Consider the following 13,729-nt stretch of genomic DNA (forward strand, 5'->3'; position numbering starts at 1 on the left):
ACCTCAACGTGATCAAGACAAAGGCGATGATTGTAGACTACAGGAAAAGGAGGACCGAGCATGCCCCCATTCTCATCGACGGGGCTGTAATGGAGCAGGTTGAGAGCTTCAAGTTCCTTGGCGTCCACATCACCAACAAACGAACATGGTCCAAGCACACCAAGGCAGTCGTGAAGAGGGTACGACGAAACCTATTCCCCCTGAGAAGACTAAAAAGATTTGGCATGGGTCCTCAGATCCTCAAAATGTTCTATAGCTGCACCATCAAGAGCATCCTGACAGGTTGCATCACTGCCTGGTATGGCACCTGCTCGGCCTCTGACCGCAAGGCACTACAGAGGGTAGTGCGTATGGCCCAGTACATCACTGTGTCAGAGGAAGGCCCAAAAAATTGTCGAAGACCCCAGCCACCCTAGTCAAAGACTGTTCTCTCTGCTACGGCAAGCGGTGCCAGATTGCCAAGTCTAGGTCCAAGAGGCTACTAAACAGCTTCTACCCCAAGCCATAAGACTCCTGAACATCTAATCAAATGGCTACCCAGACTGTTTTTATTCCCCCCCCCCCAATCTATGCATAGTCACTTTAATAACTCTACCTACATGTACATATTACCTCGACTAACCGGTGCCCCCGCACATTGACTCTGTACCGGTACCCCCTGTATATAGTCTCGCTATTGTTATTTTACTGCTGCTCTTGAATTATTTATTCCTTTTTTATTTTTTTATTTTTAAAATTCTTAACTGCGTTGTTGATTAAGGGCTTGTACGTAAGCATTTCAATGTAAGGTTGTATTCGGCGCATGTGACAAATAAAATTTGATTTGGCTGTCAGGCTGTAGTGGAGGGACCTCCTGTATGTAACCAGGCCATGCTCACACACTGTGTCATCTCCATGGAGACACAGATTAGATAGTCTGTCCCTCAGCAATGGTCATCGGACTCGAATTCTCTCGTGTGTGTGTGTGTGACAGTGGTCTAAGAATGTTGTCTAACACTTGGACACATGGCAGCCATTTTGAATCTACAATATTTGACACAGTTTTTGCAGGGCTTTACCCATAGAGAGGAAAATAAGAACAGCCAGAGACAGAGACATATTTGAGAAGTTGATATTTTGAACCTTTAGGAAGTCACAGTGGTATTATAGGGGTAAATAATACATTAACGTTTCCGGTCACAGGAGCTAATGGCACTATCTTGCAATTGGTCAAACTTTTTGCATAAAGCGTATAGACTACCTTTGTTTACATTCTGACAATAGAGATTCAAGTTTGAGTTCAATCTACTCCTCAGGCCAAGAAGTGAATAAACCAAAGTGTCTCCTTTCTCTGACTTTTGACCTTCAGGTTGAGGTGAAGCCCTACGTCTTGGACGACCAGATGTGTGACGAGTGCCAGGGGGTGCGTTGCGGGGGGAAGTTTGCCCCCTTCTTCTGTGCCAACGTCACCTGCCTGCAGTACTACTGTGAGTACTGCTGGGCCAGTATCCACTCCCGGGCGGGCCGAGAGTTCCACAAGCCACTGGTGAAGGAGGGGGGAGACCGCCCTCGACAAGTGTCCTTCCGCTGGAGCTGAGGGGGTCGAGATGAGCCCTCGCGCCCCCCCCCCTCCCCACCACCTCGACATCAGTGACGAGAACTACAAATACATGGTTCTTTCTCTTTCAAACTACAACACTTGACTACAAACTCATTGTCCAGTGTACCCTTATGATAATAAGGTGAGAAAAAAAAATGTATTGCGTAAGTCTATCTGCTTAGAATTTGCACTGTGGCACAAATACTCACTAAACACACATGGGATGGTATGTTAGAGAAACCTGATTTATGTTTGAGTCCTCTGTTCCATGACCGGGTGGGTCAGTGTCTCCTATAGAACCCCACTGAGCTCTGGTAGAAGTGATACTATACAGTACATATATATTTAAAAGGTATATATTTTTTGGTTTTATATATCTATCTATACATATATAGATAATTACATTCTATGTGAAAGGAACATGCACTTATTATTATTATTTTTTAGGATATTTCCCCTTGTAAAAAATATTACCAAAGGAAAAAATAGAATTAATGCATACAGAAAAATGGAATAGGTGGCATAAGATGTAGCAAGACTAAACAATTATCCAGTAGTGTGGGCCACAGTAGCCCAGATAAAACTAACATGGCTATATTTCCTCTCTATTTTGACTTTGAAAATAGTAAAATGAATACCTCAAAGCGAAATCCGATTTTGCTTTGCTATTGATTAGTAGGTCTTTGTTTTTTCTCAACATTATTTTCTAGCATTATGTTAATGTATTGCCACAATAGCTTTTGCTGCTAAATCCATGGTATTAACAGATACCGTAGTAATTTATTCAGGCTAGGGTGTTATAGCCATTATGATCGCACCTGGTGACAAGGATGATGACAGGCTATCATTGTAGGTAGACTTGCGGTTGGGCCAGTAACCGAAAGGTCGCTGTTTTGAAGCCCCGAGCCGACTGTGATAAATCTGTTGATCTGCCCTTGAGCAAGGCACTTAAACCCTAATTGCTCCTGTAAGTAGCTCTGGATGAGAGCATCTGCTATTTTTTTTTATAATGATGAGGGGGGGGGGGGGGGGTTGTCCATTACTGAATTATGCCTAGTATGTTGCGGGGTAAATGGGGGGGGGTCGCCCCTTAATGCATGTATACAGTATTTCAATCAAGTTGCTGCATGCAATATAATTTCAGTATCATGTCTACTATTCAATTCTGCCCATGTTTGCACAACATGCTATAGATGTACGTACAACTAGCAAGGAACTGGACACAATAGGGAAGACAGACTGGTCAAAAATCCAACACCTTCAGTGAGATATAAGTTAATAGCCACAGGGGCAGTATGAACACTGCTTCTGCACAAGGTGGCTAACCTAACCAGATGACGAAAACGTAATATGAATCATGAATCCAGCGAGATGTAGGATATATCATTTAAGCTGTCTATGATAGGTGTAGTACTTTTTTGCAGTGATTTGTTAATATAATTGTGGAATTTTTTATACCATATGTAGTAAGGTCTGAGTATGCCTATAACTGTGATCTGCTTTAACTGTTGTTGATGTCCGACAAAAGTCATGTGAAACTTCATGAGCTAGTTTATGCACACGTATTTACGTTCTCTCGTACACACATTCACACAAATACAAACACCAGACCAGGGTTCAAATACATATGTATTTTAGTATTCTTTTTTTTATACTTATTTTCTGTGTATTTGAGTATTTTCTAATAATGTGGCCTGAATCAACTACTTCTATTATAAGTATTTGAAAGTATTTTCAAATAATTTCCTATAAAAGCCTACTATATTAAAGTATTTTCAAAAACCAGAATTAACTGCATGGGTGTGTATTTGAGTATTTTCAAATACTTTCCAAGTGTATTTCCAAATACATTCCAATATTCAACTGTATATTTTGAAAGTAATTAAAATAACCGAAATAGTATTTGAACCCAGGTCTGACACACACTCACTTTACACAGATTCTTGTTCTCTTACACACAAACACACACCTATGCACACAAAGTCTGACCCAAACACACAGAACATATGACACAGACTTAAGTGAGCTTGACTCTGAGAAACACAGAACCACTGTCTGTACCGTTGACAAAGTGTAGGATCATGTCCCCCAAAAACCAAAGAGCTCACATATGTTCAACTTAAACCACCAACACATACGGAGACCACAGATGATACTGCGCGAAGCATTAAGCCCCATGTCTGTGAGCTTCAAGGTGCAAGTTAGAAACATTTGTACTGACAAGGCATTAAAGACAGTGATGAGAAGACAAACCGAACATTGAAGTTACTGGAGACTTGTGGTTTAGTTAACTGAGCTTCTCAGCCCGCACATAACGTTGTCTCGACATGGCTACGGGGTTGTAATAACATTGTGTGCTATCTGGGTTTACCGTATTTATCCAGATTTTCCTGCAAAGCTTGAAGTAGAATAATGACCTGCTAAAATGGTGGACATTTTATTTTTATCTGAAAAAAACTACAAAAAAAAGAGACTAACCATGAGTAATAATAAGTATCCCTATGAAAGTGAATTCTGGGTGTTTTTGTGATATTTCTTTCCCCGCCCAGAAGGGTTTTCTATGTTTGTTCCTTCTCTATAATAGACATTTGTTATGCACTACTCTTTCTATTTGGACACTTTTCAAGAGTCAGCTATTTTTTTGGTTGAGAAAAACGAAAAAGCGTGCTTTCTGACTGACATGATCTTTTTGCAATACCTCAATTTTGAAATATATTAGGAGGGAAATTAATATTTTCTAAGTTTATTCAAATTTAAAAAAGTAATTACATTTATTCGAGAGATGATTTAACAAGTGGTTGATTTTATTTTTTGTCATGCTTATTTGCTTAATTTTAAGTTGTATATTTTTTTTAAACAACTGAAGGAGCTTGAGCATTATAACTTTAATATAATGATGTTAGCTGAAGTAAAGACTCTACCTTATTACAGAGGCGCTTAGAGTGAGTTTCCCGCTGGTCTGATATCCCGTGAAAGCGCAGAGTCACTAAGACAAACATATGAGTGGTAGTCTTCCAAGGAAAACATTAGTCCACAAAAAAGAAAAATCTACGGAATAAGTCTATTAGGTGCTTAGAAAGATAACTGAAGATTCTTCCCTTTTTTGTATATTTATAATCAATAATTTACTATGCTGACCAGAATTGTGAAAGAGATCTTCTGTTCATGTTATTTTTTAAGAACACTTTTTTTACGTTTCCTAAAAGTATGTGCTCCCTTTATTGTTTTGTAAAAGCAACATGCCTTGATTTGTTAGCCTGACATTGTTTAAAAAGAGACTGAGCAGATGGAGGTGGAAAGAAATATGTACTTTTTTTTTTAAATTAAGAGATACAAGTGTAACTTGATTTCAACTGTAACTTGATCGAAAGTCCCCAAGGTGCATCAATTGAGTGGTGGCCTTCTATTCGCGCAAGACTTGAATTAGTCAAAAAATTAAGGCTAAGAACCTGTTCTTTGTTGTAATGTGCAATACTGTTTGTACTGTTTGTAAAAAAAGAAGAAAATTTGAAAAAAAGAGGGCGGCATAAATCTTTATTTTCATTGCATTGTGATTCACTAAAATCATTTTCTACTGTTTATTTACCTACTCTACATGCTAGTACCTTCCAGTAGTAATGTAGCCTTTGTATTGAGAACATTTTCATTATTTTTTGAGATTTTTGCTAAAATGAAAAGACTTTAAACATATTTAAATATTTTTATTTTGTGTTTTCTTTACTTATTTCTCAACCATTAAGTTATTTCTGGGGGAGACTTTCATATCTGGTCAATGTCATTAATATTATTTAGCATTTTTATATGAAATAAATTCATTTTATGATGCTAATTCTTTAAAAAATATATTTTTGTTTTGTTTGACTATTTTATTTTTGGAAGTTGAAAAACCTTTGTAATATTGTTACTTAAGTGTCTAGATTTTGGAAATGTAAAGCCTATGTTAACTCGCTGATGTTGCTTACATTAGTGTGACGATAGTAGAAGAAATACAAAAAAGAACACAATGACATTTGGTATTACGTGGTTGGTAATGTAAAACAAACTAATAGGCAATACAATAAAAAGGCAGAATGGAGCAGAATGTTGTGATATTGTGTAAAGCTGGACAATGATACTTACCTCTCCTACTGCTTCTGCTGCTACTACTATAACCCCACCTTGTATAGTCAATGATGTTACTTTCAAGAACGTTGTATGGCCATGTCGCACCACTTCCACTGATGTAAGACATCACGTTAACTCCTTAAAACGTAAATCATGTCACATGAGCCCCCATATCGTTTCAGATGGTGGGTAGGAGCCTGCTCCCTGTAGGAGCCTGAAAAGTGGCTATGTGGACCATTTGAGATGTGTATTTAAGTATGAATGTAAATGTTAAGTGGAGGGTGTGACTTGTTGGAATCCATTCATCTTAATAAGAGCAGTCGTACATCTAAATCTTTGGCATGTTTTCTTTCTGTCCCCAAACCAGCTAGATTGCTGTAGTGTATGAACTGGCCTTAGATTTGAAATACATTTGTCCCAAGAAACCCTTTAACATCCTCTTTTGATATTATGTGGTGTGTTCTTAGGGGATGACATTGACTTGATTTTTGCCCTCATTTACATAGACTAGTAGTCCATATGAAGTGTTGTGACATCACTTCCTGTACTACAGTATGGTCATCAATAAGATATAAAAACACCAATGCAAATGCTGGTCCAAAAATGTTACTTCTAGCTTGCCTTTTCTACCAGTTTGTACAGGTGGTGTTCTACTAATATCCTTCATCTCTTCTACTAACCCAATGGTTGCTTTCTCCCAAGGGTCAGTATTACACTCATACTACCAAGTATTTGTCTAGTATTTATCCCTTTTCATACCCTGACAATAATAAGCAATTGTATGTGCAACTGAAAGGCTAAGACTTGGTAGGAAGAAAATCATGTGTTTTGGTGGAGGCATTTTTATATAATCCTCTTTAATCATACCTATATATTTCATGTAACACTAGAGTTGGATAGTATGTACTTATGCTTCATGGATGTTCTCTCTGGGTAGTCATTAGGCCTCTTCATCATGTTGTGATCTCAAAAAAAAGAAAATGATTCCAAACCTGCTCAATAGTTGTTTTTCAGACAAAATCACTGTTCATTTATTTTTCAAAGTTATACTTTGTAATTGTGGTTTGATTACTGGTTCCATCTTGACGAGGCTTTGAAATGGTTGACTTGGATATATACTACAAATTCAGACAAGCATTACTGGTTTAAAAAACATGGGAGCTTCTATGCTGCTAATGCTTACTACTACTGCTTCAAGTGTGTAGTTTCCACCTTTTCCCCTTTCTGTACTAATAACTAAATCGTATTAAACATAGTTGTATGATGCTGTGAAACATTGTCGTCTTTTGCATGGCCTCCTTTTCCACCTCTTTCTCTCATCCTTTGCATTTGTGCTTGACTGTGTGTGACTGGAATGGAACGATGTGAAGCGAGAAAATAAACGTATCAAGAGAACTATACTGAACAAAAAGAAACGCAACATGCAACAATTTTTGAAGATTTTGAGTTACAGTTCATATAAGGAAATCCATTAGGCCCTAATCTATGGGTTTCACATGACTGGGCAGGGGTGCAGCCATGGGTAGGCATGGGCCCAGCCAATCAGAATGAGTTTTTCCCCACAAAAGGGCTTTATTACAGACAAATACTCCTAAGTTTCATCAGCTGTCCGGGTGGCTGGTCTCAAATGATTCCGCAGATGAAGAAGCCGGATGTGGAGGTCCTGGGCTGGCATGGTTACACGTGGTCTGCACGTGTGAGGCTGGTTGGCTTATGGTAGAGAAATAAACATTCAATTCTCAGGCAACAGCTCTGGTGGACATTCCTGTAATCATAATGCCTAATGCCTCAACTTGAGACATCTGTGGCGTTGTGTTGTCTGACAAAACTACACATTTTAGTGCCCTTTTGTCCCCAGCACCTGTGTAATGCTCAAGGAGAGGGATTACATTTAGGTCATTAGGGGTTTAGCAGCATTTAGAAGGTGTACGCAAGTTAAACCGTAGTTGTGCTTTTGCCACAAGCATCTACTAATGTGACATGTCAAATCACAAGTCTTCAAAAGGGTTGACCAACTTGCGCCATTGTCCTTGACAACTCTTCTTCCAAAGCGCTCCCTTTTCCATGCTGTTTGTGCATGTTCAGTGATCCATAATCTATAACTGTCCCTCCGTGCAGCAGAACCCATCATATTACAGATAGTAGGTATCTGAGGAAAGGTACCACACCCAACCTGCTTCAACAGAACATAATTGAGAAGTCCAGCATTATTCCCTTGCAGGTAAGGGGCTGATGCAGCAACTGATTATACCTGGTGCCACATGTGTCCTTTGTCCACATTCTGATTGTGCCCACATTTTCTTTCTACAGGTGTAGACAATTAAAAGACATTGTGATCTGATCTTCCTGACCACCTCCGGAGGTAGTCGGGGATGCATTGTCTGGATATCTTACAAGTGTAGACGGATCTGACCACCGATGACTGCAGAACGAAGTTGCCAATGTCCTTGCAATTGTTAAACAAGGGCTGAAGACGCTTGAAACGAAAACCGACTGCATTAACGAGTACTGTACGCTACATAGGCCGATACATTTCAATTCATTTGCTAAATTCGTTTCATGTGTTAGTGCACCGAGTAAGTATTAGAATAAGCGGACTTAATATTTTCAGCCAAAAGGTGATGAGAGATCTCTCTAGGAGCTGATCCGTCAACAGTATTGGCAGTTAATTGTAAAGTTAAAAGGTACGATTTGAATGAGGAAAGCTGATCTGACAGCTTTCGATCCTGTCAGTAACAACGCAAGCTCTGACGCACTTGCGAATGTTCTCTGCGTAGCGTTTTGGCCAACGCCTGTTGCATCTTCAGCCGTTGTAGGAACGATCCATCGTTATCGGATCATTGACAAATGGCACCATTGACTTACTACATCAATGTAAATAAATAAAGGGGATTTTGAAAGAAAGTCAAATAATTGACATACAGGGAGGCACCAGGAAATCTGGGATGCACACATGACATTTTAATACAATGTGTTGATGCAACGGCTAAAATGAGGGCACAATCAGAATGTGAACAATATCAGGACAAAAGACATGAGCGCCATGTATAAGCGGGGCTTCCGATGACTCACACATTACCGTCATCCGTCGGACACTGATCGTTACAGCCTCTAGTAAAGTCTCTAAGGTTATGATGCAGATTATGACCTACGGTGCCTTGTTGAGAGTAAATGGAATCTGGATTCACAAAGTACCAGATGTGCAGCAGCAACGTGTCAGAAAGGTTTGGTAGTCAGTAGGCAATAACACTAGTTTGCCCATCACCTCAGACTAAAGCTCCAGTATTACTGACCTGGTTTGTTCATCTTTACTTTCTCTTGCTTTTCAACCTCAAATGGTCCCGATCAACGTTTCACTCAGAGCTAATCTCAGTGCCATCATTCCTAAATGCAAGGACACCCTCTACTGGCCGTGTTCAACATAGGAATGCAGTCTATTGGGGACAGTACTGTACGCACAGAACAGGACGCCTGCTGAAACCTCTAGAATTTATTAGAACTATCAGTTTAAACAAGCAGCAACAATTACAGAAATATTTACAGGTCTGCATTTTCTTCAAACTCGGACAAGTCCCCTTGTTTCAGGTTGGCCCCGCGGTGTAAGTCCCTGTGAGGCTGCACCATTTAGAGTGACATTTCACAAGGTCGGGGACGAGCAGCACCGGCCACGGCTCTTTCCAATCCTGTGCCTGGCCAGCCGTCTGATCCATACAGAGTTCTATGTGGGCGAGAAAGGTCAAGTGAATGTGCTTACACGGGATATGTGTGGGGAGACTAGCGCCACCTGGGGGTGGTATAAAAAACCCAAAACACCCCTTCTAGCCAGTAGTCACAGTGCAATCCAGTAACCAGCTATAAAGAGCCAGCACTCTGGTGTGTGCGCACATGTGTTCCTATAAGACGGCTCCCCCTCTTCTTTCTTCCAGTCAAACATCTTGTTTTTGCCTATACAGTCAATAGAACACTGGTAGTCCTCTAAAAGTGGGTGTGGGAGTGTTTTAAGACTTCAGTTTAGAAGGCGGGACCACCACAGGGCTGGAGTGGTCTCTGGAGCAGTCCCATCTTGCTGCTCCACTGTACACGCAGTCTCAAGGAGAGACTAGATGACCTTGCTCCTCTGTTCCCCTGGGACAAGAGGGTACACAGGACTAAAGGTGGGAAGGCTGTCTAGTTAAGTGGGCTTTGGGGTGGGAGAATACTGAGGGAGCCATGGGGATAACCAGAATCAGACTGGCAGATAGCACTGAACCCTGGCTGGGTAAGAGAGGCTAGGAGGCTAGTGGAGCGAGTGCATGAAGCTGTCCAGGTTGTATTCGGTTTCGTACTGCTGCTGGTCCCACAGGTCCCCCAGGCCGTCCAGCACGTTCTTAATGGAGGCTTTCCCTCCAGAGGACGACGACTCGCCCTTATCGTCCTTCCCATCCTAGACAGAGAGAGACAGGATAGAGAGATCGAAACACACACAGGACAGGCGACACTGGTTAAATAGATGTGTGTGAAAGAGTAGAATGACTAAGAAGACAGAGAAGGGGGGGGGGGGAAACGATGCACGTGTATAAGTGTGTGTGTTTGTACCCAAGCGAGCGCTACTGACCTTGTCCAAGGTGAAGAGGTTGAGGAGCTGGTCGGTGCCCATACTCTGCAGACTGGCGTTCTCCTGGCTGATGACAGTGTTGGCGATGCTCATCTTGAACTTCTGCAGGCCCATGATCTTCTCCTCCAGGGTGCCACGCGTGATCAGACGATACACGTTGACCACGCGTTTCTGCAAGAGGAGACACACCGTTACAGCAATGTGTCACTACGTTGGGACTGCCAACCGGCCAAGCCTGTGCGCATGTCTGAGACGAACTACGTTGCAGTTGGACTGCACAGAATCAAGACGAGTGATTCTGAAGCCTCGGCTTACTCAAAATTGATCCACTCAAACATGCTTTTTGCCTGATTCACACCGTAAGGCCGAACCAAACCACACTGTGCTGGCCTGGATATTTTATTTGACATTGTGCGCGGTCCATGCAGAGGCAGTAGTTTACCTGTCCTATCCTGTGTGCGCGGTCCATGGCCTGTAGGTCTCTCATCGGGTTCCAGTCGTGTTCCACAAACACCACCGTGTCAGCGCCGGTCAGGTTCAGACCCAGACCGCCCACGTGGGTGGTGAGCAGCAGCACGTCTATGGAGGGGTCGTTGTTGAACCTGAGAGCGAGCGTGACAGAGCACCGTAGAGAGACAGCGAGAGAAGGACAGTGCCACTCAATTCAGATGAGGTTTGTGAGTGACACGTCAGCGAAGGCGGCAGGACTGTGCCTTAGTCTGGTGTAGCAGTCTAAAAGCTCCCGACTACACATACCTCCCCTGGCGCCGTGGGTTCCAGCCTCAGCTCAGCCTACTGTCTGAGCCCAATAACGGTCCCTCAAACTACTTCTAAGGGTCCCGTCCTAAAAACAAATAACATGGAAGGAGATCGGAGCTCCCGATCTCCTTCAAAAATAAATCATAATAAACACGGACTGCTGGCAGCACTACTGATGATAGTGTTACAGGCTTGTTTGACACCAACGCCATGCATTTGTATTGTCACACACAGGACCCATAGACTCCCTCCATGCTCCTCCCTTCTCACCTGGAGACGATGGCGTGGCGCAGGCCAGTTGGGACGCTGCCGTCCAGTCGCAGGTAGGTGACGGCGGGCAGCTGGGGCTTGAGCAGGTCGTGCTCCACGATGTCCAGCATGCTCTTCAGCTGACAGAAGATCAGCACTCTGTGCGGGGCCACCACCGCCTCTGTGCCCTCTGCTGAGCCGCTGCTGCCCAGACCACAGTCCAACAACAACTGGAATGGGATGGATGGGGGGGGGGGGGGAGCAGCTCAGTATAACAACTTACTCGCTGGGGTGTTTTTATCTGTAGGGGTTGAGTAGGAAGTATCTGCACCTCATTCCACTACTATCCCAATAACTGCCACTTCTGGAGCAGAGAAGTATTGGGGGACAGGAATAGGATGGTATGTGAAGGCAGATAGGGGAATAGGGGTGGTGCGTGGCTGAGATTGGGGTCAGCGTAAGGAATGGGGAATGAGTGGCACCTAGAGGTAGGGTATAGGGGTACCTGTTTGAGAGCTGAGAGTTTGGGCGAGTGCTGGATGTCTCGGAGGCTGGAGTGTTGTGCTGCCAGCTGGTCTGTGATGCGCTTGTACTCCGGGTGCTGTGGCAGCAGTACCAGGCCTGGGTGGTTACACAGCTTCCGCAAGTACTGCAGAGCCTGGAGAGGGAAGAGGATGTAAATAACAAATACCAAGTATGGTGTATACACACACATTTAAAAGATATAATAACAATTTGGTGGGTGATTCTATTGTGTCCTATTATACGCATGTGTGAAATGGAAATGTGCGCCGCGTGGCGCAGCAGTCTAAGGCAGGGTTTCCCAAACTCGGTCCTGGGGCCTGATTTTTGCCCTAGCACTACACAGCTGATTCCAATAAACCAACTCATCATCAAGCTTTGATTATTTGAATCAGCTGTGTAGTGCTAGGGCAAAAAACTAAATTGTGTGTCATAGGGCAGCGCACAATCAGCCCAGCGCCGTCCGGGTTAGGCGGGTCATGTTTCGGAGGACGCATGCCTCTCCCGAGCCCGTTGAGGAGTTGCAGCGATGAGACAATTATGGAGAAAAATGGGGCGAAAAAATGTAATAATGTTTTGCATATCCCCCCCCCCCCCCCCCCCCCCAGAGACACCCTCGGAGAGTGGGCTCACGGCCGGAGTCTGCCATTATCAACGGCGGCCCTGGAGAAATGACGGTTAAGTTCCTTGCTCAAGTGCACAGACAGGTTTTTCACCTTGTCGGCTCTGGAATTCGAACTATCAACCTGTCGGTTACTGACCCAACACTCTAAACGCTAGGCTACCTGCCACCTTCTACCATTTTCAATGCAGGTCACAAGTGGCAAAAAATGCCCCAGGCACAATCCACAAACTAAAAAGAAGGCAGTCACATACATTGACCTGTGTGTGTGTGTGTGTGTGTGTACCTGGAACACGTGGCCCGTGGCCTTCAGCTTGGGCTTCTCCTCTTCGTGGATGGAGGCTGTAGAGATGGTGTCCTCCACACTGACCTTGGCCCGGGACTTGGCAAAGTCCTCATACAGCTGAACCTGCAGACAGAGAGCGAGACGGCGTGTTTGAGGGGATCACTTTGAGCAAGGTGAGGCGTAGAATTGCTCATCTTAAATCATATAATGAGTAGTTATTTGGGATGAACTGTAGATCAGTGATTCTGCACAGTCTGTCTGCAATGTAGTCAATCTCAAAATCCCACACAGATCAGGCTTTAATTTAATGGATTGTACCATTAACATTTGTTGCAGAAGCCTCAGATTTACTTTATATGGGGACTAGAAATCGTAATAAAACACAGGGTAGGCCATCAGCTACTGCTGTTCTCTTCATATGAAGAGGCCGTCTATATGACGTTATAACAGTGTTTCAGAGGTTTCATAGTGTACCTGTAGAGGGCTGAGGTTGCAGTAGTAGTCCTGGATGATCTTGGGGGGCAGGTCCTGCAGCACGTCCTTCTTCATTCTCCTCAAGAGGAAGGGCAGCACCTGGCGATGCAGCGCCTCCATGGCCAGCACCCCTAGAGTGGAGGAGCGGAACAGTCACCACAAGAAACAAAAACACACCACCGTCGGTGTCAGATTCTTGGGGAAATCAAGTGTCGCAATATCGTCACAACCACGGTGCCAAATGAACGAGACCCAGCTTCCGTGCGCTCATTGTTAGGCATTCACAACTGGTGATTACACCAACATCAGAACAGAGGAAAAAACGGATCTTTACCGGCCTCTTGCTCGCGTGACGAGCTCTTGGCGTCACGGCTGGCCAGGATGGGCTTTCCATAGCGGGCAGCAAACTGCCGCTCTGTGCCCAGGAAGCCGGGCATGAGGAAGTCAAAGAGCGACCACAGCTCCAGAACATTATTCTGAGAGGCGGTAGAGGGAGAGAAAGAGTCCAAAAGTGAGAGAGTTGTATTAGAATGAAATAAA

General features: G+C 43.5%; 2 protein-coding genes across 6 annotated transcripts in view; one reads left to right on the top strand and one right to left on the bottom strand.

Annotated features, from left to right (window-relative positions):
• LOC139562702 (cytoplasmic polyadenylation element-binding protein 3-like) overlaps window positions 1-6,957 on the top strand; it is a 70,623-nt gene extending 63,666 nt beyond the window's left edge. For all 5 annotated transcript variants that reach the window (XM_071380637.1, XM_071380638.1, XM_071380640.1 and 2 more), the window contains one exon: window positions 1,349-6,957. In XM_071380637.1, coding sequence (XP_071236738.1) covers window positions 1,349-1,576 — 228 coding nt within the window. In that variant the 3' untranslated portion in view covers window positions 1,577-6,957. The remainder of the gene's footprint in view (window positions 1-1,348) is intronic.
• Window positions 6,958-9,158: 2,201 nt separating this feature from the next.
• Window positions 9,159-13,729, bottom strand: part of LOC139562700 (TATA-binding protein-associated factor 172-like) — a 62,790-nt gene continuing 58,219 nt past the window's right edge. Inside the window, exons 32-39 of the mRNA XM_071380635.1 lie at window positions 13,524-13,665; window positions 13,190-13,320; window positions 12,716-12,838; window positions 11,791-11,943; window positions 11,307-11,515; window positions 10,720-10,879; window positions 10,278-10,448; window positions 9,159-10,106 (exon numbers count right to left, since the gene is read on the bottom strand). Coding sequence (XP_071236736.1) covers window positions 9,960-10,106; window positions 10,278-10,448; window positions 10,720-10,879; window positions 11,307-11,515; window positions 11,791-11,943; window positions 12,716-12,838; window positions 13,190-13,320; window positions 13,524-13,665 — 1,236 coding nt within the window. The 3' untranslated portion in view covers window positions 9,159-9,959. The remainder of the gene's footprint in view (window positions 10,107-10,277; window positions 10,449-10,719; window positions 10,880-11,306; window positions 11,516-11,790; window positions 11,944-12,715; window positions 12,839-13,189; window positions 13,321-13,523; window positions 13,666-13,729) is intronic.

Source organism: Salvelinus alpinus, chromosome 32, assembly GCF_045679555.1.
Source record: "Salvelinus alpinus chromosome 32, SLU_Salpinus.1, whole genome shotgun sequence".
Taxonomy (NCBI): domain Eukaryota; kingdom Metazoa; phylum Chordata; class Actinopteri; order Salmoniformes; family Salmonidae; genus Salvelinus; species Salvelinus alpinus.